The sequence below is a fragment of the Oryzias latipes genome, chromosome 13, assembly GCF_053564925.1.
Source record: "Oryzias latipes strain Hd-rR chromosome 13, Olatipes_Hd-rR_3.1".
Lineage (NCBI taxonomy): Eukaryota > Metazoa > Chordata > Actinopteri > Beloniformes > Adrianichthyidae > Oryzias > Oryzias latipes.
The window spans coordinates 3,455,001-3,476,281 of NC_136249.1; the positions used below are offsets into that span (position 1 = coordinate 3,455,001).

A 21,281-nucleotide genomic window follows, 5' to 3' on the forward strand; every position below is an offset into this window, starting at 1 on the left:
ACACGCACACACATACACACACACACACACACACACACGTGCATATCTGCAGCTCAATGGGAAGGCTTTCAGGTCTGAACAGGGTTAAAGGCTGTTCCTGTTCATCTTCCTTCTCCCGTGGGTCAAACGTTTGCTTCACCGTCACCTCGATACTCAGTCATGTGACCCTGAAGCCAAACGACCTTGAAGCTTTGTTTGAGGACTGTCGGTTACAAACACCTCAGAGATCTGCGGCTGTGTCAGAACCCCGTCTGAGCCCGTTTGAAGGTTCTGGAGGAAGTGTCTGCTCATCAGAACCTTTGATCTGCTTCGTGTGGGCCTGGCCGACCTCGGCCCCACAGGCTGGTTTCTGCAGAAAGCCGGCTTCACTTCCTGTTGTTGAGTGGAGCATCCACGCTTCCAAAGGGAGGAAGACTGCTCGTGAAAAGCGGCTGTGTCCGTCTATTGGGGTGTAATCTTGATATGCAAAGCGCCCCCCTCCCCTCCCGCCGAGGCTTACTGCACATCTGTGGAGCTTCCTCTTTTGTGTTGACTGAGAGCTGATGTGCCGCGTTGCCATTGTTTGTCTGTCCCTGCCAACAGATGACCGTCTGACAAACTGTTTGTACCAAAGGTGTGCAGAGGCACAACTTCACAGCAGCAGCTGTGTGAGGGTTCACCTGCCAGGTGACTCTGTAACTCTTAACCCTTGTGCTATCTTAGATGACCCACTAGACAGTGCTCTGAACCTTTTTTCTTCAATGATTTGTGATCTTCACTGGTGTCCATGGATTACATGAAATCTTTCCACCTTTATCCACCTTTGTCATGGTGGGAGAACACATCAATGTAAGGGTGGGGGTCATCTAAGATAACATAAGGTTAAATAGGATTAGCATTTAGGATGCTAACTCAGGGTCAGACAGGTGCCTTGTCTTTTTTTGGCGCATGGTCACTGATTTATGTTGTTCAGGGTTACAGGGTTACCAACGTAGCCTCTTTATGAAGTTCATCTTTCTATATTTGTAGTTTAGGTTATGTCATATGCAGCATGAATGCAGTCAGTTGGGGATGCCCAGTCTAGATTAGTCTGTTTACTTCAGTTTAGCCTTTGCCTATTGAATTCCACGACTTCATGCTCTTTATGATTCATGTTTAGTATATAATTACCAGTTTGAAGCTAATTAAGACGACTGTTCTTGTAGAAATACAATTAAATTAAACTGAGAGAGCGCTATACTTCAGTGAGAAGGAGTCTGAGATTTTAATGACGGCGTATGAAGATTATACATCCATCAAAAAGTAATACTGCTGCATCATCAGCAAAAGAAAGAGTTTCTGCTTGGAGAAAAAGAACGGACAAAGTAAACGCACAAGTTTCTGATCTTATTTTCATTGTGACGCATATATATATAACTTATCCAACTTAAATTTATTCAGTTGGTAACAAGTTTTTTCATTCATCTTCTTAACCGTTTATTCCCTTTCGGGGTCACGGGGTTGCCGGAGCCTATCCCGGCCACTTGGGCGTAGGCAAGGGATGCCCTGGACTGGTCGCCAGTCTGTCGCAGGGTGGAATATCCTCAATCACACATCCATTCACTCTCACACTCACGGACAATTTAGAGTTACCAATCAACCTATGAAGCATGTTTTTGGACAGTGGGAGGAAGCCGGAGATCCCGGAGAAAACCCACACATGCACGGGGAGAACATGCAAACTCCACACAGAAAGGTCCCCCATTGATGTTGTGTTTTTCATGTCCCCCAGCCAGGACTTGAACCAGGGACTTTCTTGCTGTGAGGCAAGAGCGCTAACCACTGCGCCACCGTGCAGCCTCAGTTGGTAACAAGTAATTGAGTTAAATTTATTCAACCTAATTTCTTACATCTATCCAACTCAATAGTTTTTTTTTCTCAAATCTACATATTTATCTAACTAAATGTCCTATTACTCAAATTCAATTAAATATTTTCCATCTTAATTTTTTTGTAATTTTTGAACACTCATGTCTAAATTTGAGCCTACAGAAATATTCATTTTTATAACAATAAATGAAACAAAACAGGTTTGGATTTGCGTAACCAGAGATCATATCTCTGAATTTATCATTTCACAGGTTCACAGTAGGGGTGCTATATAAACTCATCATCCTCTCCCTCCCTCTCACTCATGGTGCAGAAAGAATTAAAAATAACAGTACAAATAATTAGGCAAAACACAGTTAAACAGCTAAACAACTAAACACATTTGGTCAAAAAGCCACACTTAAACCCAAATCCGTCCAGACAGGCAAAGGGAATGGTATCCCACAATTCCTTGCGGTGCCGATCTAACAGCAGCACCAAAGTTACACCTACTTAATTGAATTAATTTGAATGAAAGTAAAATAAATGTCTGATAACTACGTGTTATTTTAACGCTAACTTAACTAAAAAAATGATTTATCTTAACTGAAGCCAATAATAAAGTTAGATCAAAGTAAAAAAGTTTATTCTTCCAACATCCATATGTGGTCTTATCACCCCCTCATGGTGGAAATAGTATTATCTGAGCTTCTTCATCCACTAAATCATCTTCAAATGGACACGCCATGCTGCTTCACCTCTCTGAAAACAAACTAACCTTCAACTAAACCTGCTCCAGACCAGGCTATGTTCAGAGCATGAGTTGCTATGGGAACTAAGCATACCCTGAAACATACCTCCATTTCTGGAACCGAAAGCTGAGGTTGTACACTTCTTAAGCCTCCCACTTACCGTGGTAACTAGCATAACCTGCTTCCTGGAATACCCCCAGATAAATATGTAAATATGAGTTGTATAAACAATTATTGAGTTTTATAGACGTAAGAAATTAGGTTAAATGAATTTAACTCAATTACTTGTTACCAATAGAAGTAATTCATTTAAGTTGGCAACAATGGATAAGTTATATATATATATGCGTCAGGAGGAAAATGGAAATGAGATCAGAAACTCGTACGTTTACTTTGTCTGTTTTTTTTCTCCAAGCAGAAACTCTTTCTTTTGCTGATGCAGCAGCCGTGTTACTTTTTGATGGTCTTATAATCTTCAGAGCCTCTGCGTCACTTCTGGATCAGACCTCAACCCTGTGAGCTGAGAGCATGGCTGTATGAAGTTCTTCAGAGGAGGGGGGCGGTGTCAGGCAGAACCTTATGCACCAGCCGATTGCCGAGTTCCTGATCAAGTTGTCAAAATGTGGTGTTTTTTCCAGATTAGAACAATGGTGGTAACGCCTAGATTTCTAATCAAGAATTCTCAGAGCCTTTGTATGCAGAGATGAAGGAGACTGTTACGGTGGCCTGACAGAATGGTGACATCCAGCACAAAACATGTGATATCATCAGGCCTTTGGAATACGACATTGCAGCCTCTAATGCTAACGAGCTCCTGATATATTGAAAGTTGGCGATGTTAAATTTCAGAACACTTAACGGGATATCTAAAGTTAAGCGTCGGTCTAACATGACACCTAGATATTTAAACTCAGCAACATTTCCGATCACACGACTGCCCGCGTGGACATGAGGAAGATCAGTTTGAACTTGTTTGTTGGAGAAATACACAGAAACTGTTTTCTCCGCATTCAAGTGGGACAGGACTTGTTAAACCACTCAAATGCATCTGTCATTGCCGTTGATAACTTCCCGGCAACCGACTTTGTGTCCGGACCGTGCACAAATAAGACCGCATCGTCATGGTACATTACGATCTGAACTTCACCTGAGAAGCTTTCTTTGCAGCCTTCTTGCTTCTGAATGAGTTCAGTGCAGATGTTGAACTGCTTGTGGTTTTGATTATGTCTGTATATTTTCCACTTTTCAACCAACATAATTTCTTAAAACCTGGCTGTTTCTTTTGGAAGGGTTACCGTGTTCTTCTCATCTGCATAGCACCATGGCTCATGCTAAATCTTTATTCAAACTTGGCTGTTAAGGATAATATTACTCAGAGGGTAATCCTTAAAATCTTCTGCAGTGTAATTGCACAAACTCTTATGTTTCTGTTTTTTCAGGTAGTGTCAGGTTTAGTTCAGTACTGAGATGAACTGATGGGACAACGTTTGGATTTCTCCAGTAACAATGACCTACTGAGGTCCATGGAGATAAGAGTTCATACCGACTTTTGCTGAGTTTTACCCGCCTTAGTAAATACAGTCCAACCAGGAATGTTGGGTGTTTTTTCATCAGACAAAGTAAGCTGTTAATAAATTCCCTTTCTGATGAAAAACTCTAAGCTTTGGGTTGTCTCTGCTGCTGAGTGATAAACCTGCACCATGACGGCAAACACAGAGAAACATCTGCCCTCAGCCGACAGCTTGACAGGCCCAGCAGGGTTGAGTTAGGAGGTGGAGCTCAGCAAATGGATGATTGTGTACTCAGAGGCTCTTCTGCACCACAGGCTTGTCTGCGCAGGTCCCAATGCAGGGAAGTCCTGCTTTTTGAGGGTGAGAAAGGGTGAGTCAAATCATTCAGGTGCAAAGGGATTTCAGACAACCTCCGCTGGTGAGAACACAGGAAGTGCATGAACATCCTTTTATTTTCTCGGATCAGGGATGTTCTGGAGAACTGAACAGGCCCATGGCAATGTCCACCAAACATCACAGATAAAAGTTGCTTAATTGCGTTTAGAAAAGTGTTTTATCCGATTATCCAGATGCAATTTTCAGTAGCGCGATGCATCCTCCTTTGAAAGTGGTTGTTTTGCATATGCACACAATAATCTCAGCATCACACTGTACTGAGTTTTGGTATTAGGAGGTGCAGCTCCAAAGGCACAGATGTTTAGGGTCTTCTTCATGTATAGCCTAGTTTCTGGAGATCGGGGCTTCCTCTAGAGGCTGACAGTCAACTGAAACCGTCCATCACATTGCTCGTTGACTGACCTACTGTGAAAGCAACGCGATCACGGCAAAAATACTGGATAAATGTGCTTTTGTCTTTTTTCCTGTAAAGGTGCCAGTCACCAGATGTGACAGCCAAGACAAGCTTTTGAACAAGTTCTAGCATGAACAGGACACGGGCTTTTAGTAGCTGACAAACATCTGCTTGAAACTGGCTGTGTGTCAGTGACAAGAAGACATTCACCTCAGCTTCTTTAGATTCTCCGATGCCTGATTTAAGACTGAAGTCGAAGAGACTTTCTGTTTCATTGGACCGGGTGCAGAGCCCTGTGGTACACCGGGACTGACTGCTGTGTGAGGAATACTTCGGAATTAAATTAAGGAGCTCAAACCTCCAAGGTTCTAAATCCTGACTTAAGCTCCTCTATCATAAAGACTCATGTGAGCAGTCAGGGTGACAGCATCTGGACTTAAAGACCCACTCCCATGAAAAGTGTGTTTTTCTTCTTGTGGCATTTTCTCTATCTACAGTGCCTTGTGAAAGTATTCGGCCTCCTTGAACTTTTCAACTTTTTGCCACATTTCAGGCTGCAAACATAAAGATATAAAACTGTAATTTTTGGTGAAGAACCCACAAGTGGGACACAATCATGAAGTGGAACCACACTTATTGGATATTTCAAACTCCTTTAACAAATAAAACTGAAAAATTGGGTGTGCAATCGGGTCAAAAAGGTCCTATATGTTACATAGAAACTACGCTGGGCGGGGCCACAGTCTCCCTGCTCCGCCCCATTCTGATCATCCACTGACAGACAAACAGATCCATGAACGTCTGTGTTTTCCTGGTCTGAGCTGGAATCTGGATCAGAACTGGACGGATGGACAGATCTGATACTGATCACTGTTTTTGTAACACTGATAATGTTAGGTTGGGGGTGTGAGGGGCTGTAAGCTAGCGGGAGAGAGTGTAAACAGATAGATGATGGCAAATACGGGCGGTCTCACCCACAACTCAGAAATACATTTCTAAAGAACTCCTGCTGTTCTGCAGAAACTATGTCCTAGAAAACAACACAGGTGCTTCATATTTATGATCCCAGCTTTGACTCAAGGCCTCTGCTGACTGACGGACACAGCGCCTGGTTTAATCCATTCAGTTTCAGAGCTGGAAGCAGCGATTTACACCTGAAATCTGATGCCCCCCAGGTCTGACATGTCTGCAGCTTCAGTCTGGAGCCGCTGAAGATGAAATGTTGCCCCCCAGATTCTGTCCATCCTCCTCACACCATGTGACTGTCCTTCGCAGTGCCCCCATCAGGACCGGGCAGGTCCAGACCGTACCAAGGCGTCCGGGTCAGGGATCCCGTCAAAGAGCTGCTGCGGAGGAAGAGGAGCCTGGAGCCGCGTGGCGCCAAAGCCGCTGCTTCTGCCACGGTAAGAGAGGCCAACGACACATCTGTGATCGGGAAAGGATGGCTATTCTGAGCCCCACCCTCTCCTGAGAACACCGCCATTCATCAAGCTGTCATCAGTCACAGCGAATACGTCTGTTTTTGTAACCTTGACAGCAGGAACAAAGGCGGTCTTGATTTAGAGCTGCTGATCAAACCTTTCTAATCCACCCGGGTTTCCAGGGCTGAAGGTGTGCTGAAGATGTCACGGATGAGGAGACGGAGGATAAAAACGTCCTTTCTGAAGGACAAACCTGACTTTTCTATCAAACATCATCAGACATTTGGCTTTAAATGTTTGTTTTTGTTAACTAACAAAAGACCAACACAAAAGCGTTCTACAGCTGGTTGCAGCAGACCTCCAGCTTCAGACACCAGTGCAAGCAAGTCCACCATCAGCCCAAAGATCAGACCCGTCCACATTTGGGAAGGACCAACCCCAGCCTGTCTTTGGGGGGGGGGGGGGGGGGGGGGGGGGGGTTGTCCTGGAGAATGACTCTACAGGTCACCAGCAGATTCTCCAGCTTTGAGGCTCCTCCTCCTCCAGCTTGTGTAAATCCACGACTGTTGGTCAAAGCTGGCTGTGAATTCTGAACATCACTCCTGACCTGCACAATTCTGATTGGCTAATTCACAGCAGACAAATGCTACCCTGTTTATTTCTTTATTGGAGCCTTTGGGGTTTTGGCTTTGTCGAGCCAGCGGGTACTTCCTGTTTGGAACATGAGGGGGGAGGGGTTACTCAGTCCAGATTTTATATACAGTCAATGGTGTGTGTGGGTGGTGACCGGTTCAGGGAGTAACAATTTACAAAATATATCACTGGCCATACTGACCCCTCCCCCTTGGGTTCCAGACAGAACGTACCTGCTGGGGGTGTGGCCTTCCTACAAGCTTACTCCTGTCTGGACTGTACGTCTGTGGGTGACGTCACACTGGCTGGACTGTACGTCTGACGTCACACTGGCTGGACTGTACGCCTGTGGGCGACGTCACACTGGCTGGACTGTACGTCTGTGGGTGACGTCACACTGGCTGGACTGTACGTCTGTGGGTGACGTCACACTGGCTGGACTGTACGTCTGTGGGTGACGTCACACTGGCTGGACTGTACGTCTGTGGGCGACGTCACACTGGCTGGACTGTACGTCTGACGTCACACTGGCTGGACTGTACGCCTGTGGGCGACGTCACACTATCTGGACTGTACGTCTGTGGGTGACGTCACACTGGCTGGACTGTACGTCTGTGGGTGACGTCACACTGGCTGGACTGTACGTCTGTGGGTGACGTCACACTGGCTGGACTGTACGTCTGTGGGTGACGTCACACTATCTGGACTGTACGTCTGTGGGTGACGTCACACTGGCTGGACTGTACGTCTGTGGGTGACGTCACACTATCTGGACTGTACGTCTGTGGGTGACGTCACACTGGCTGGACTGTACGTCTGTGGTTGACGTCACACTGGCTGGACTGTACGTCTGTGGGTGACGTCACACTGGCTGGACTGTACGTCTGTGGGTGACGTCACACTATCTGGACTGTACGTCTGTGGGTGACGTCACACTGGCTGGACTGTACGTCTGTGGGTGACGTCACACTATCTGGACTGTACGTCTGTGGGTGACGTCACACTGGCTGGACTGTACGTCTGTGGGCGACGTCACACTATCTGGACTGTACGTCTGTGGGTGACGTCACACTATCTGGACTGTACGTCTGTGGGTGACGTCACACTATCTGGACTGTACGTCTGTGGGTGACGTCACACTGGCTGGACTGTACGTCTGTGGGTGACGTCACACTATCTGGACTGTACGTCTGTGGGTGACGTCACACTGGCTGGACTGTACGTCTGTGGGTGACGTCACACTGGCTGAACTGTACCTCTGACGTCACACTGGCTGGACTGTACGTCTGTGGGCGACGTCACACTGGCTGGACTGTACGTCTGTGGGTGACGTCACACTATCTGGACTGTACGTCTGTGGGTGACGTCACACTGGCTGGACTGTACGTCTGTGGGCGACGTCACACTGGCTGGACTGTACGTCTGTGGGTGACGTCACACTGGCTGGACTGTACGTCTGTGGGCGACGTCACACTGGCTGGACTGTACGCCTGTGGGCGACGTCACACTATCTGGACTGTACGTCTGTGGGTGACGTCACACTGGCTGGACTGTACATCTGTGGGCGACGTCACACTGGCTGGACTGTACGTCTGTGGGTGACGTCACACTATCTGGACTGTACGTCTGTGGGTGACGTCACACTGGCTGGACTGTACGTCTGTGGGCGACGTCACACTGGCTGGACTGTACGTATGTGGGCGACGTCACACTGGCTGGACTGTACGTCTGTGGGTGACGTCACACTATCTGGACTGTACGTCTGTGGGTGACGTCACACTGGCTGGACTGTACGTCTGTGGGCGACGTCACACTGGCTGGACTGTACGTCTGTGGGTGACGTCACACTGGCTGAACTGTACCTCTGTGGGCGACGTCACACTGGCTGGACTGTACGCCTGTGGGCGACGTCACACTGGCTGGACTGTACGTCTGTGGGCGACGTCACACTGGCTGGACTGTACGTCTGTGGGTGACGTCACACTGGCTGGACTGTACGTCTGTGGGCGACGTCACACTGGCTGGACTGTACGTCTGTGGGTGACGTCACACTATCTGGACTGTACGTCTGTGGGTGACGTCACACTGGCTGGACTGTACGTCTGTGGGCGACGTCACACTGGCTGGACTGTACGTCTGTGGGCGACGTCACACTGGCTGGACTGTACGTCTGTGGGTGACGTCACACTATCTGGACTGTACGTCTGTGGGTGACGTCACACTGGCTGGACTGTACGTCTGTGGGCGACGTCACACATGCTGGACTGTACGTCTGTGGGTGACGTCACACTGGCTGGACTGTACGTCTGTGGGCGACGTCACACTGTACGTTTGTGGGCGTACCCTGCCTTCTCCCAACAGCAGCTGGGTTGTCTCTAGCAGCCTAAATCCTAAAACCACTGTTTGATCACAGAATCTCACAACATTTTCTACATATGATGGTGTTTTAGCTTTGGACACCTCTACAGACTAAAAGTCATAAACATTACCAAATCATTTTAGAAACTAATAATTATTAACTCCATATTTAAATCAAAATGTAAAAAGCAGAAAATAACAGAATTCAATAAGGAACAACATAGCTTAAAAAAAACTAAAATCTATTTTACAAAAACACATCTTCAGGTTTCATTTCTTGTCTCTAAATTGTGAGCAAAGTGGAGTTTGGAGGAAAAAGATCAAAATGTATTTTCTACAGTTTAGTTAATGATTCATGATAACAAAATGTAGTTTCTTTGCTACTTGATAAGCCTTACAGTAAATCATTTAATGCTCGGACGCTCGTTCCTGCTGAACTCATGCTTCTGTGGCTTTTGGACAAACTCAGAACCGTTTGCAGCTGTTGGGCCCTGAAGGTTCAGGTCGGTCCCGGTCTGTTTAGGTCGATTCAGGTCGGTCCAGGTCGGTCCATGTCGGCCCAGGTCAGTCCAGGTCGGCGGTGCTGTTTCTGATTATACAGCATTTCGGGATAGAAATGTGGGATCAGAACTGGAGCGAGTGAGTGTGACGTCGCTCACAGACAGTGGTTTAGTTCCAGCTCCAACCAAGTGCAGGCGGGGGGGTTGTCCTTATATAATCCAGGTGTTTTTCCATGACAGTTGGAGTCATTCCCTGCATGGCTCCGGGGCTGGGCACGCTTCCCGATGCAAAAGAGGTGGCAGCGCGGCAAAGGGGCCAGCCCACTTTTCTCATTATTGCCCCCCCTCCACAGACAGCGTGCAGGTTGGTGCACCTCCAGCAACCGGAGAAATTAAAGTAAAAGTCAAACAGTAACGCGTTCCATTTGGGTGGAAACACGGCCCTTCTTAGCCAGGGCGGAGTAGTCAAGCGGGGGTTTCTGCAGGAAAGGAAGTCAACATGTTGAATCTCATCCAAGAATTCAGATGAAAACAGGGAAAATAGTCTGTCGCTGTATTCAGACGAGTGAGGAAGTTAAAGCAATGGGAGGGGGGGGCTTCATTTGTTTTCATCTCAAAGATGTAGACGAAGGTTCCTCTTTAGCTTCTCACCTGAAGCTGAAGCAGGGTCATGAAGTTCATTCCTCCCCCTGTGGGGTTTTTGCAACAATGATTTTTCTCATGAGCCTGTCAGCGCCCCCCACCCCCACCCCACCCCCCCGGCACCTCGTCCCTCTGACACTAAAACAGTAGCCGCGTTTACATGGGCAAAAGTAATCGGAATGAACGCCTGATCGGAAAGAAAATGCGCCATGTAAACGCGCCGTTCGGAATACTCTGCCCCGGTCAGACTCATTCGGATCAGAATTTCTTTCCGATCGAGATAGGTGGGTTATACCGATCGTTTATCCGATCGTGGAGCATGTAAACGGTCATTCCGATCGTGTGTCACTGCTGCTCTGGTTTACGTCACGCATAGACGGTGTTTCGCTGAGAGAAAGCTTTGGAGCGCATACGGGACCGACCAGCTCTGCGGACACCCCGTGAAAAGCGCCGCTCCGCTCTCGCCCCGCTGGCTCTCCCCTCTCTTACACCCCTCACGGGGGAGATTCGGAGGAGGAGCGCTCACTCGGTCCACTGGCACCCGAGTGAGCAGAGCAGCTGGATTAATAATGTTGTGTCGGGGGGGGGGGGGGGGGGGGGGGTTACGTGTGCGTTTTGTTGTTTTGTTATGTGTGGGAGAATTCAGACTGCGAGCCGTCCCGCCGCTCTGGGTTAGCGGCTGCAGGACTCAGGAGGACCCGTGTTCGAACAGAGCTCGGGGCGCCAGCTCACAGAGTGGCTTTGGGGCGGTCTGTGTGAACTTTCAGAGCAGAAATAAATGTCGCTCAGTCCTTAGAAAGCTGCAGATTGCTGCGTTTCTCGCACGGTCCTGGATTTTGTGTCCATCCATCAGGCTAATGATGTTAGCCCGTGTTAGTCTGTCCTAAGCTTTCGTCCAGCTTAATTCTTCCACAAAAAAAGCACTGACCACACAGATTAAATATAACGATGAGCGAACAGGCAATTCATAATATTCATGACATTAATAAAAGCACGTTTGGAAGATCGTCTCGTATGTTACCGAGCTGCTGCATAAATATGGAAGCGGTTTGTTTACAACGGGACCTATATCCGCATCCGGGTGATTTTTACACTACTGCGCATGCCCAAATGATTCATTCCGAACGAGAGTGTGAGCCATGGGAACGTTTGTTCTAATCGGAAAAAGGTTTTCTGTGCCCATGTGCACGGGTGAATTTTAACCCGACCATTGATCCGATCAAGATATTCTGCCCATGTAACCGCGGCTAGTGACTTTGGTGTGGAAACTCCCTGATGACACTTATTGATGTGATAGCGGGACGATCATAAACACCGTCAGCACTCCAAGAATGAGAACTGCCTGTGCTTCCCTCAAACGCCCCGTTTGGGACAGCATGTCCTCTGTCAGGATCTGTCCTGGTCTTATCCAGGGTTTCCTCTGATGGTCGTCCCGGTTTGGCAGGTGGGAAAGATCAGCCTGAACTCATGGTTTGGACCAATCTAGAGCGCTCTGGTCTGGCCGTCAATCAGACGCAGCTCCTGCAGCAGACGGTGAAGCTCGTCGTACCGGAGAGACTCTGAATGATGTCATGAACCCGGACATGGATCACCGATGCTTTAGTGGAGCTCTTTAAAATCAATAAACTACTCATCCTCCGTGTCTTCCATGCATTGACTGCATGTTAGAAATACTGATATACAGTCACTGCTTCCATCACACCCTAGTGCAAAGGTAGAGTGGTCAACCTGTGATTGGCAGATTGCAGGTTCACTTCCCACCTTGCCACCCATGTGTCAGAGTGTCCTTGGGCAAGACACATAACCCCACTTTGCTCCTGCTGGTTACAGGTTGGCGGTGTCAGTGTGTGAACGGGACCGTGACTATGAACCGCTTTGGGCCTTAAAGGGAGGTAGAAAAGTGCTGCACAGCGTTCCTGTGTTTGTTGTGGGAGTTCTGTTCTAAGAATAACCTGCGATGGGTTAAATCTCCAAAGTAGGATTGTAGATGTTCTGAGGCTGTTATACTACACACTTTATCCACTTTTTTCAGGCAAACTTGAACCTTTTCACACATTTCCCTCATGGTCAACTCTCAAAGTTCAAACCCTCGTTGAAAACAAGTCCAGTTTTGTAGAATGAGAACAAAGTTCTGATTGTGATCGAAGATTTATATAGATTGGTGAGCTGGACACATTCTGTACAGGAGACACAGCACAGAGGAGATTGATTGACAAGGTCTACAGCCAATCAGGACACAGAATACAATGTTCTGGAAGAAGAAAAACATCCAAAATTGCACGGAAAAAAAATCCATGAAACATCCAGACTGGGGAAGATGAATTGCGATTTAGGGAGGGACCACTGTGTTAGTCTACACTATTTATCGTTTCTGATTAAACCCTGCTGACTGCAATGACGATTCCATGCAGGACAACGTGCTGTCAGTAACCACCTCCTACAACCAGCACCTGTTAGTAAACCTTCATGGCACATGGCTTCTTTAGTTTGCAATGTAAACAAAAGTAGGGATTTCAAGCATGTTCCTGGGCCTGAGGTGTGCAACCTCCAAAAACTAACAGTTGACTGCAGGACGTGTCAACACAAGCAGCCCACAGTATCACCTGCCGCCAGCAATCAGAGATAATTGTCCCAGCAGGGAAAGTGGTGATTAAGTGCATTTTAGCGCAGTGTGTCAGCCCCTGTAAGATCTGCAAAACACCTTTCCTTCATACGCATTTACCCAGAACCCTCCCATTGGTCGTCCTCAAAGGACGTAGTTGGTGGAGCGTTTGAGGTGCTGACGGGTAGAACTGGTCTCATTTCCTTTAACAGGCATTGGCTCGTGGTGATCCTGACTTGCAACGTGAAAACTGTTTCATGGATTTGCAGCCTCTTCTTTTCTTCATTTTTCTACATTCAGAATGAAAGGTGACAAAGGGCTCTGCTGACCATCCCCTCATTTGCTTTCTTCTCCAGGACATCCAGAAGGATGTTGAGGTATTGGCAGGTCAGCCAGATGGTCCTTGCCTTGGGCCTGCTCTTGGTTAGACATGTCTCAAACAGCTCCCCTAGTAATATTTGGACGGGGCCATGGCCTCCTGACCTTATAACCTCCTTTCCATACCTTATTTTCTGCAGAGGAGAATCCATCTCATGTTAGAAATCCCCTCATGAAGCTCAATGGAAGCTCAAAGTCCTCAAAGCTCCTGATACAGATGAGGTCTTTTTCACCATAACTCATTTGCGTCCATTCTTTTCTCCCACATCTCACAGCAGCTCATGGGTTCAGCTGTCAAACTCTCAGCTACAGGCAGAGCAAGACTGCTGACCTAATTTGGATGTCTATACAATGTTTTAATCCTAAATACTGTCAAACATCCAGATGTTTTTAGAAACAGGACCCCCCTCAGCTGGTGGAGCTCTTCAAACGTATGCTAGCAGCAGCTACTGCTTCCTGATGTGGTCTGTCCTGTTCTGTTTTCCAGGACGTGGCGGCGCAAAGCAGCCAGCCAGCGTTCACAGCAGGTACGGACATCGCCCATTGACTCGTGTCGCTGAAGGAAGCCTGTTGTGACAGCATGCTCTTCTCTTTCAGCCATGTTTGGTTCCGATGCGCCCGCCGCTCCAGCCGAGCCCATGTCTGATGGAGGGCTGCAGTGTTCTGGCTGGAAGGCCTCCGCAGCCGGCGCAGCATCACAGGCAGCTGGGCCGCTGTGGTCATCAACTGACTACAACCAGCAGGACTCAACAGCTCCGACTTTGGGGTACCAGGCTGCCCCCGCCCTCACCGCCGATGTGTACATGCAGACTCTGTGTCCCAGTTACACCATGCTGACCTACACCCACACTCCACTGCTCACCAACTTTGGGGTGAGTACCACAGCCGCAGCAGCCTCATTCTGATTTACTTATACCTTCACACATAGGCATACAAAACAGAGATGTCTTGCAAGGCACTGACCAGTTTTAACAAGTGTCCTTCCCACGGACACTTGAGGGGCAATATTTGCATGTGGTCAGTAAGGGTCCAGCACTCGCACCTTACTAACAACTAGACTGTGGCATAAGGGCACCGTACAACACCACTACCCATATTTCATGAGTGTGTGCAACTTTCCCTATCCTAATAAAACGTCACGATACACTCACCACACACACAACGATGGTCTCTTGGGGTGGTTGCTAGAGCCTGAAGGGAAGTGTGAGACACACCTGCACTCCCCTGAAGATGCGGTCGCTCTTGCCTATGACCCTCCTGAAACCCAAAAAGCTGTAGCACCTCTTTTAAAATTCAAGCCGAGAGCGGCGTTGTATGGCCCGCAGGTCCTCGTCGCTCACCTCTACCCGCCACCTTTGTGAGCTCACTACGTGCACGCCATTCAAGTCTACAACTTTTTAATCCAACATTTTTCCCCCATAGCTTCCAAATGATGCTTGAGAAGATGAGAATCTCCACAACAAGATTTCATTTGTATCTGGTAAAAGGCGTTTTTTTTTTTATAAAAACGGTGGCCTCTTCCTGAGGTCAAAGGTCGACAAAACTCCAGGGGTGATTGTAGACTTAAGGTTGTGGGATGAGTGTAAAATTTCATGAAAATTGCTGAAACAAGAGTTTCCTTTTCCCGTATTGTGGGAAAATGTGAAAATCGCCAAATAATACAGTTTGCCACAAAATGGTCGCCAAGCCGAAGGTTGTGTGGCCATCACATAAGAAATTCAAAACGTCCTTTGGACATCCCTGGTTTCCTTAGATGATTTTGAAAATGTATTTCTTTTAGGCTACATAAGCGATTTTTGCTCTGATTTTGCCTGCCACGATGTCATCGATTTTGGGGGTGGGGCTCGTGCACTATGCCCAAAATTCATTTCCACCGGGTAGTAGGTGTGTGCAAAATTTGGCTTAAAGGGGCAGAATTTGTGAAAACCAAACGGTCCTCGCAGTCCGTGACTGCTGCGAGCCATAACGAGGATTTCTGTAACAGTCATTCTGCAGGAATTTTGGTCCTCTCTTCCAAAACAAACCGCTCCATCTGTCTCTGGGTTGAAAGGTGTCTCCTCCGGACACACACAGGGTTTAGATCCGGGCTCACCAAAGACATGTCGGGGTGGTGAAATGGTTTGCTTCCAGGCAGTCTGTTAAAACCATGATGGACTCTGTTGTTGGACTTGATCGTCAGTGTCTCTGATGTTTGCAGCCACAGTCCTGAACGATCAGCACAGCTTCTGTCACAGGAGCATCAAACTGCTTGGTGAGGTTCAGTCTTTCTACCAGAGGATACTTCCTGGGCTTGGAGGGTAAGGTCGGGCTCTGATGGTCTGTCTTCCATGTGCTCTGGTGGAACAGGAAGCCAGGAAGAGGAAGACTCTAGGTTATCAATTTCTATATGGGGTTTGGGGTTTCACCTGGTCTGTTATGACAGCCTCCTCCTCCTCCCAGTTTTGCTTTCTATCTGCGGTTTGTTATCTTGATCGGTGCCGCATTTCACTGTTTGAAGAAATCCTTATTTCTCTGGGAGTTGAGCAGCAGCGACAGGCTCAAACATGATGTCCCGGCAGCCCCCCCCCCGCGCTGCAGACTGATTTAAAGGCAGATACATTTCAAACTGGCTCATGTGCTCAAACCAGGAGCTGATATTTCTCATTTGAAAAACACATGGGAGCTTTACATCCTCTCTAAATCAGACTCTGCTCTGGGATGATGTTCATTTTGAGGTTTCAGTTGTTGACATGATTCTGCTGACAGCGCTGCTGGGGTCAGGTTAGTTCATACCTGAGCGTTAGCTTGACTCATGCTATCTTTGAAAGACTCCAAAAAACAGTAGCCGAGATTTTTTAAACTCCCTTTTTGTCTGTTGGGGTCCTACAGGATCGACATTTGACGCTCAAAACCCGTTGCTTTGGTATTTCTGCCTAAAGTTCCTTCTGCATTTTTAATGTACACTGTGCAAATGTTTACAGTTAAACCCAGTTGCATTGTGGCGGGTAAGAACTGTAGGCTGAAGGGGAAAAAAAAGCTTAGCAAACAGTTGACTGCCTTTGAATTAGAAACCAAAAAAGAAAGAATTGGCTCACTCATTTTTCTTCTGCTTATCTGGGGGTTGCAGCAGATGCTCACAGCTCCCTCTCCACGGAAACTTCCTCCAGTTCTGCCGGGGAAAGCCCCAACCAGCTCCCAGGCCAGCCCAGAGACTTAGTTCCTCCAGGATGTCCTGGGACTTCCCTGGGACTGCTTCTCAGTGTGACATGCTCAGAATACTCCCCCCAGACAGGCATCCATGAGGTTATCACACATCTTTCCAGCCTTCACAGTTAAATATCCTTCTGCCAAATAATTTTCTTTCCACATTCAAAATGTATTCAAAGTCTGACAATGCTTTTTTCTATGGGAAAACACTTTTTTACATTACTTTTAACACTACAACATAACAACAACATAGTGGTAGATGGATCCCAGCAATGGAGCCACTGCCATGGACTCATTCTTGTCAATAATTGTGGCCAAACAGTCAAAACACAGACAAACTCCTGGTAAATTGGCTGAATATCCTCCAATTATATAATTACAACCAAGCTGAAGGGTTTTTTTTTCCACAAGAGCAGAAACTAACGTGTTTGGCTAAAATGAAGCAGATGGTCAATGCTAATTCAAACTTTGGTCTGTAACTAACAACAACATTTAACTATGACTTGTTTGCCTAAACTTTTCTTCTTCTGCCATTTATACTAAAACATGGACAGACAGTAATATACACGCTTGTCCATCTGGAGAAGTTATAAAAAATGAGGAAAGACATGAACTGTGGCTGCCCGGTGGCGCAGTAGTTAGCGCTCTTGCCTCACAGCAAGAAGGCCCCCTGGTTCAAGTCCCGGCTGGGGGACCTGAACCAGAACAGTCAGACCTTTCTGTGTGGAGTTTGCATGTTCTCTCCATGCATGTCTGACTTCCTCTGGCTTCCTCCCACCTTCCAAAACATGCTTCATAGGTTCATTGGTTACTCTACATTGTCCTTAGGTGTAAATGTGAGAGTGCATGGGTGTGTGACTGTGGCCCTGCGACAGATTGGCGACCTGTCCAGCAGCCCATGACCCCGAGAGGGAAATAATGGATTAGAAACTGAATGAACGACATGAACTGAAATCAAATCCTCTATGATGCACCTTCTGCAATACTTTATTGTAGAACATTTTCAGACCTTCAGAGCACCACCTATTCAAGCTGCTCTATAGACACAACTCTATGGCAATGCACAGAGTTGTGTCTGTGGAAAGGGCAGAGTCTCTGACTGGTTACCATCTCCAGTTGTTTTTGCCAGGGCTGTTTAGTGGCTCCGACTTCTTCAAAGACCATCTAATGTGCTGAAAAGGTCCTCCAAGTGATGGCCATTTTCCACTTGACTGGCATAGGCTGATGATCCAATTCTGCTCAGTACTTCCCACTGAGCAGAAGCTCTAGATATTTACAGTAAAGAGGCAGAGAAACTTAGCCTTCAAGTAAACAGAAAAGAGTTGGCAAGATCAGCCTTGCAGTTTCTCTGGAAACCACTTTGCTGGCATCAAACCATCTTATTCAAGACAAAGCTCAGGGTTTACAACTCCGCAGGACTCTTCACTTTGCTATATGGCTCAGAGAAGAGGCCTCTAAACAGGAACTTGGCAGCAAGAATAGATGGATTTGATAGCAGAGCTCTCCGAACAGTGTGGACATTAAGTGGCACCTCCAGTGCTAGGATGTACTGTACATGCCAGCATCTTGCCTGGCTGGGCAATGCCACACCCCTTGCTTGGCCATGTTTTTTGCGAACCACTAGACCCCCAGACAAGAGCCATCCCCCAGTTTGACCCACCCAAAGGGTGCCGGTTGGAGACGACCACAAGGCAAGCCTCGTTTCCAATGGCTAGATATTATCGCTGCAGATCTCAAACAACTCGGACCGTCAGCAATCGAGTAAACTAGTCCACCTGGTCGGCTCTACACATGAGGACAGGATGACTCCATTCCTCCGCAGGAGATGATGATCATAATGCACCTCACCTTTCCTCCTCTGATGTGTTCAGCTGTGTACATAAATGTTAGGTGGCATAAAGACATAGCTCTCTTCATTTCGCCATCAAGGAAAATTAAAGTATGATGTTGTCCCATGGATTAGCTAAAGACTTGGCAAAACAGAATTCCTTAATTTTTGAATTTGTCTGCTGTTGACTGTTTCTATTGTAATGTGAATACAGACTTGATGCTATTTGCAGCACATTCATAAGGACTTACAGCATAGGACGTGTTCAGTCTTTACTCCAACGATGCTTTCAGTCTCCTTTGGGGATTCGGTTGTGCTGACTCATGTACAAATAAGAATCACTCTTTTTGTCACTGTCAGCAGAGATCTTTGTTCCATTTGTTCATTTATTATGTTTGTCTTTGTTTCAGACCATACCAGTGGCCCCAGCCCAAACCTCTGTCCCTCAGATGGAGCTGTCAGACTCAGGGTTGACCTACCTTCCCTGGGCCCAGCCCCTCACCACATTATCCTCCATGTCCAACCCCGGGGTCCAGTTTGCCTCCAGCTCTGCGGCTCTGCCTGGGTCTCCTTTAGTTCCGATGCCCTTATCTATGTCTCTGGCGACAATGATCCCACAGCTGGGGGCCCAGGGTGGGGACCCGCACTCTCAGATCCTGGAACTCCCGCTGAACTCGGATCATCAGCTTGACCCGGAACAACAGGGCCAGTCTCTTACTGAAAGCCCAGAAGATGCTCCGGAGTCACCAAACCTGCTGGATAAACTTCTGGAGGACCACAAGAAGCAAGAAGAACAGGACAAGGACTCTTACAGCAGCTCTCTCTTCATCGCTAATGTCTGAAAGGTCTGCTGTTGTTCTGTTTGATGGAAAGGCCTTCTCCTCAGGGCCAAGGGCCTTGAACAAAATTCCAAGCAGTTTTTCTATAATCATTACATTTTGCCTGTTTTACTCTGTATTTCTGTTAAACCTCTTAGAACCTTACAGTTATGATGCATTGCGTTAGCGGGCATGGATAGAACTCATTCCTCTCAGGAAGCCTGTGGTCACAACTAATTGGTTTGTATTGGTGGACGTCAATAAATCCTTACTTCCCCAAAATTGTTCAAATTGGCAGGACAAACAGGTCTCTTAATTATTGGAACAGGCCATATCTTGAACAAAAAATTCAGTTTACAGTGGTAGTAAATGTGAAAAGCAGCTGAAGCTGAAGAGGCTGAAGAATGACGAAGCCCTGGAGGGAATGTAGAAGGCTGGGATGATCAATACCCATTTACTAGCTACTTTGATGCTAAACCAATAGCAGAGATTGAAGAATGTGTGATGTCATCAGTTGGTTCCTGAACACGTTAAAGTATAGGAAAGCCAATTACAAGTTAAAGAGCCTGATGCCTGTTTGAGAAAGTTTGGAAGCTCAATTGTTTAAAAATGACGTCCTTCTTTGAACTAATAGGAATGGTAAAGAAATGTTAAACTCATGCTCCATGTTCTTTGTGAAGAGAAGTCACAACATTGATCTAGTACTAAGAGAAACAGCAATATCCTTTGAAAACCAAAAATACGAACAAGATATTGTTGGTAAAAAGATATAAAATCAATCAGGAAGTAAATAACTCTGTCAGTTTCTCTTCCTGTTGTGTCTTTACCATCTTTGTCTTTTTTGTTCATGTGATACAAAGACGTCCAGTAACAAACTTGCGTCTACCAAGTCGGGTCAATCACAATGGACTGAACCACAGCGAGGGATGTGTGTTTTGTGCACTAAACATATGATAACCTTTTTTTTTCACAGTACTCCAAACAATGCTTGAGTAAATTAACACGAGACTGTTTACCACAAACAGTCTAAAAGGTCAGAAATGCAGGTTTTTATGTTTGAAGCTGTTATGTCCTTTAGACGTTTAATTCTATATTGCTTTAAAATAAAAAGTGCCAGTATGAGAAAAAAGAGTTTATCTGTTGAAAGGCCTTCACATCTATAGTTTTAAAAAAAGAAAAAATAAGAATCTGTTTGTCAACTGCAGCAAACCTGATATTCTCCTGATGCTGTGTTCTCTGACATGACTGTTTTAAATGAAGGATTTTTTATGTGACGCTTGTTGTTTACATTGAAGACTTTGTGCCAAACGTTCTTCTTATCTAAAAATAAACCAGTTTTGAACAGCAGAAACTGAAGTGATGCTGAAAAAATCTGCCTCAGTCAAGTTACCAGTGTCAGCTGGAATCCTGAACGCCATTTGATCAATGGTTCAGTGATGCCAACCGAGTTTCTAGGGCTGTGTCTGAATTTCCTCAGTGCTCCCTAACCCCTAAAAGATCATATAAAGCAGGACGATCTAGTGCATTTTGTGCTCACTACCACTTCACTATCACCTCACGTATGATGTCACACATTCAAAACCTAAATAACGTGAACACTTTCTGAAGACTATTTATGAATCCACTGTGTTCTGAAGATGAAAATGTCATTTTTTCAAGACAAATCATTCCAATGCAATGGATTGTGGTCTTCTTCCACTAATCTGTGGAGCATTGATGCACACACTGGCTTTTCCCAAAGCCTTCTGGGAAATTTCTAGAGCACTGGTTTTTGGAATGGTATATTTGAACACCCTTACAAAATGACAAAAGCTTTATATTTTTGCACTCAGTAGTGAGTGTTGAGGGATTTCATACACAACCGTGGTGTTGCTACATAGATTCTCTTTTCTCGTAAACCCAAAAGACCTTTGTGCTCTCAACACTCAGAGGGCTGTTCTTATCACCCAGCTTTGTACATTTTTTAGACTTCTGTTTCTTGGTTTAAGACAACGTGTGAATTGTGCTCAGCCCTGGGGCATCTGATGTTGACTGC

General features: G+C 46.5%; 1 protein-coding gene across 2 annotated transcripts in view; it reads left to right on the forward strand.

Moving 5' to 3' along the window:
- Nucleotides 1-20,597, forward strand: part of LOC101156670 (POU class 2 homeobox associating factor 1) — a 20,724-nt gene extending 127 nt beyond the window's left edge. The window contains exons 2-5 of one of the 2 annotated variants that reach the window (XM_004076005.4): nucleotides 6,156-6,283; nucleotides 13,902-13,941; nucleotides 14,012-14,286; nucleotides 18,839-20,597. In XM_004076005.4, coding sequence (XP_004076053.1) covers nucleotides 6,156-6,283; nucleotides 13,902-13,941; nucleotides 14,012-14,286; nucleotides 18,839-19,270 — 875 coding nt within the window. In that variant the 3' untranslated portion in view covers nucleotides 19,271-20,597. Of the gene's footprint in view, nucleotides 1-6,155; nucleotides 6,284-11,020; nucleotides 11,879-13,901; nucleotides 13,942-14,011; nucleotides 14,287-18,838 lie in introns of those variants that run through there. The other variant, XM_011483034.4, reaches the window with a different exon arrangement.
- Nucleotides 20,598-21,281: the final 684 nt, after the last annotated feature.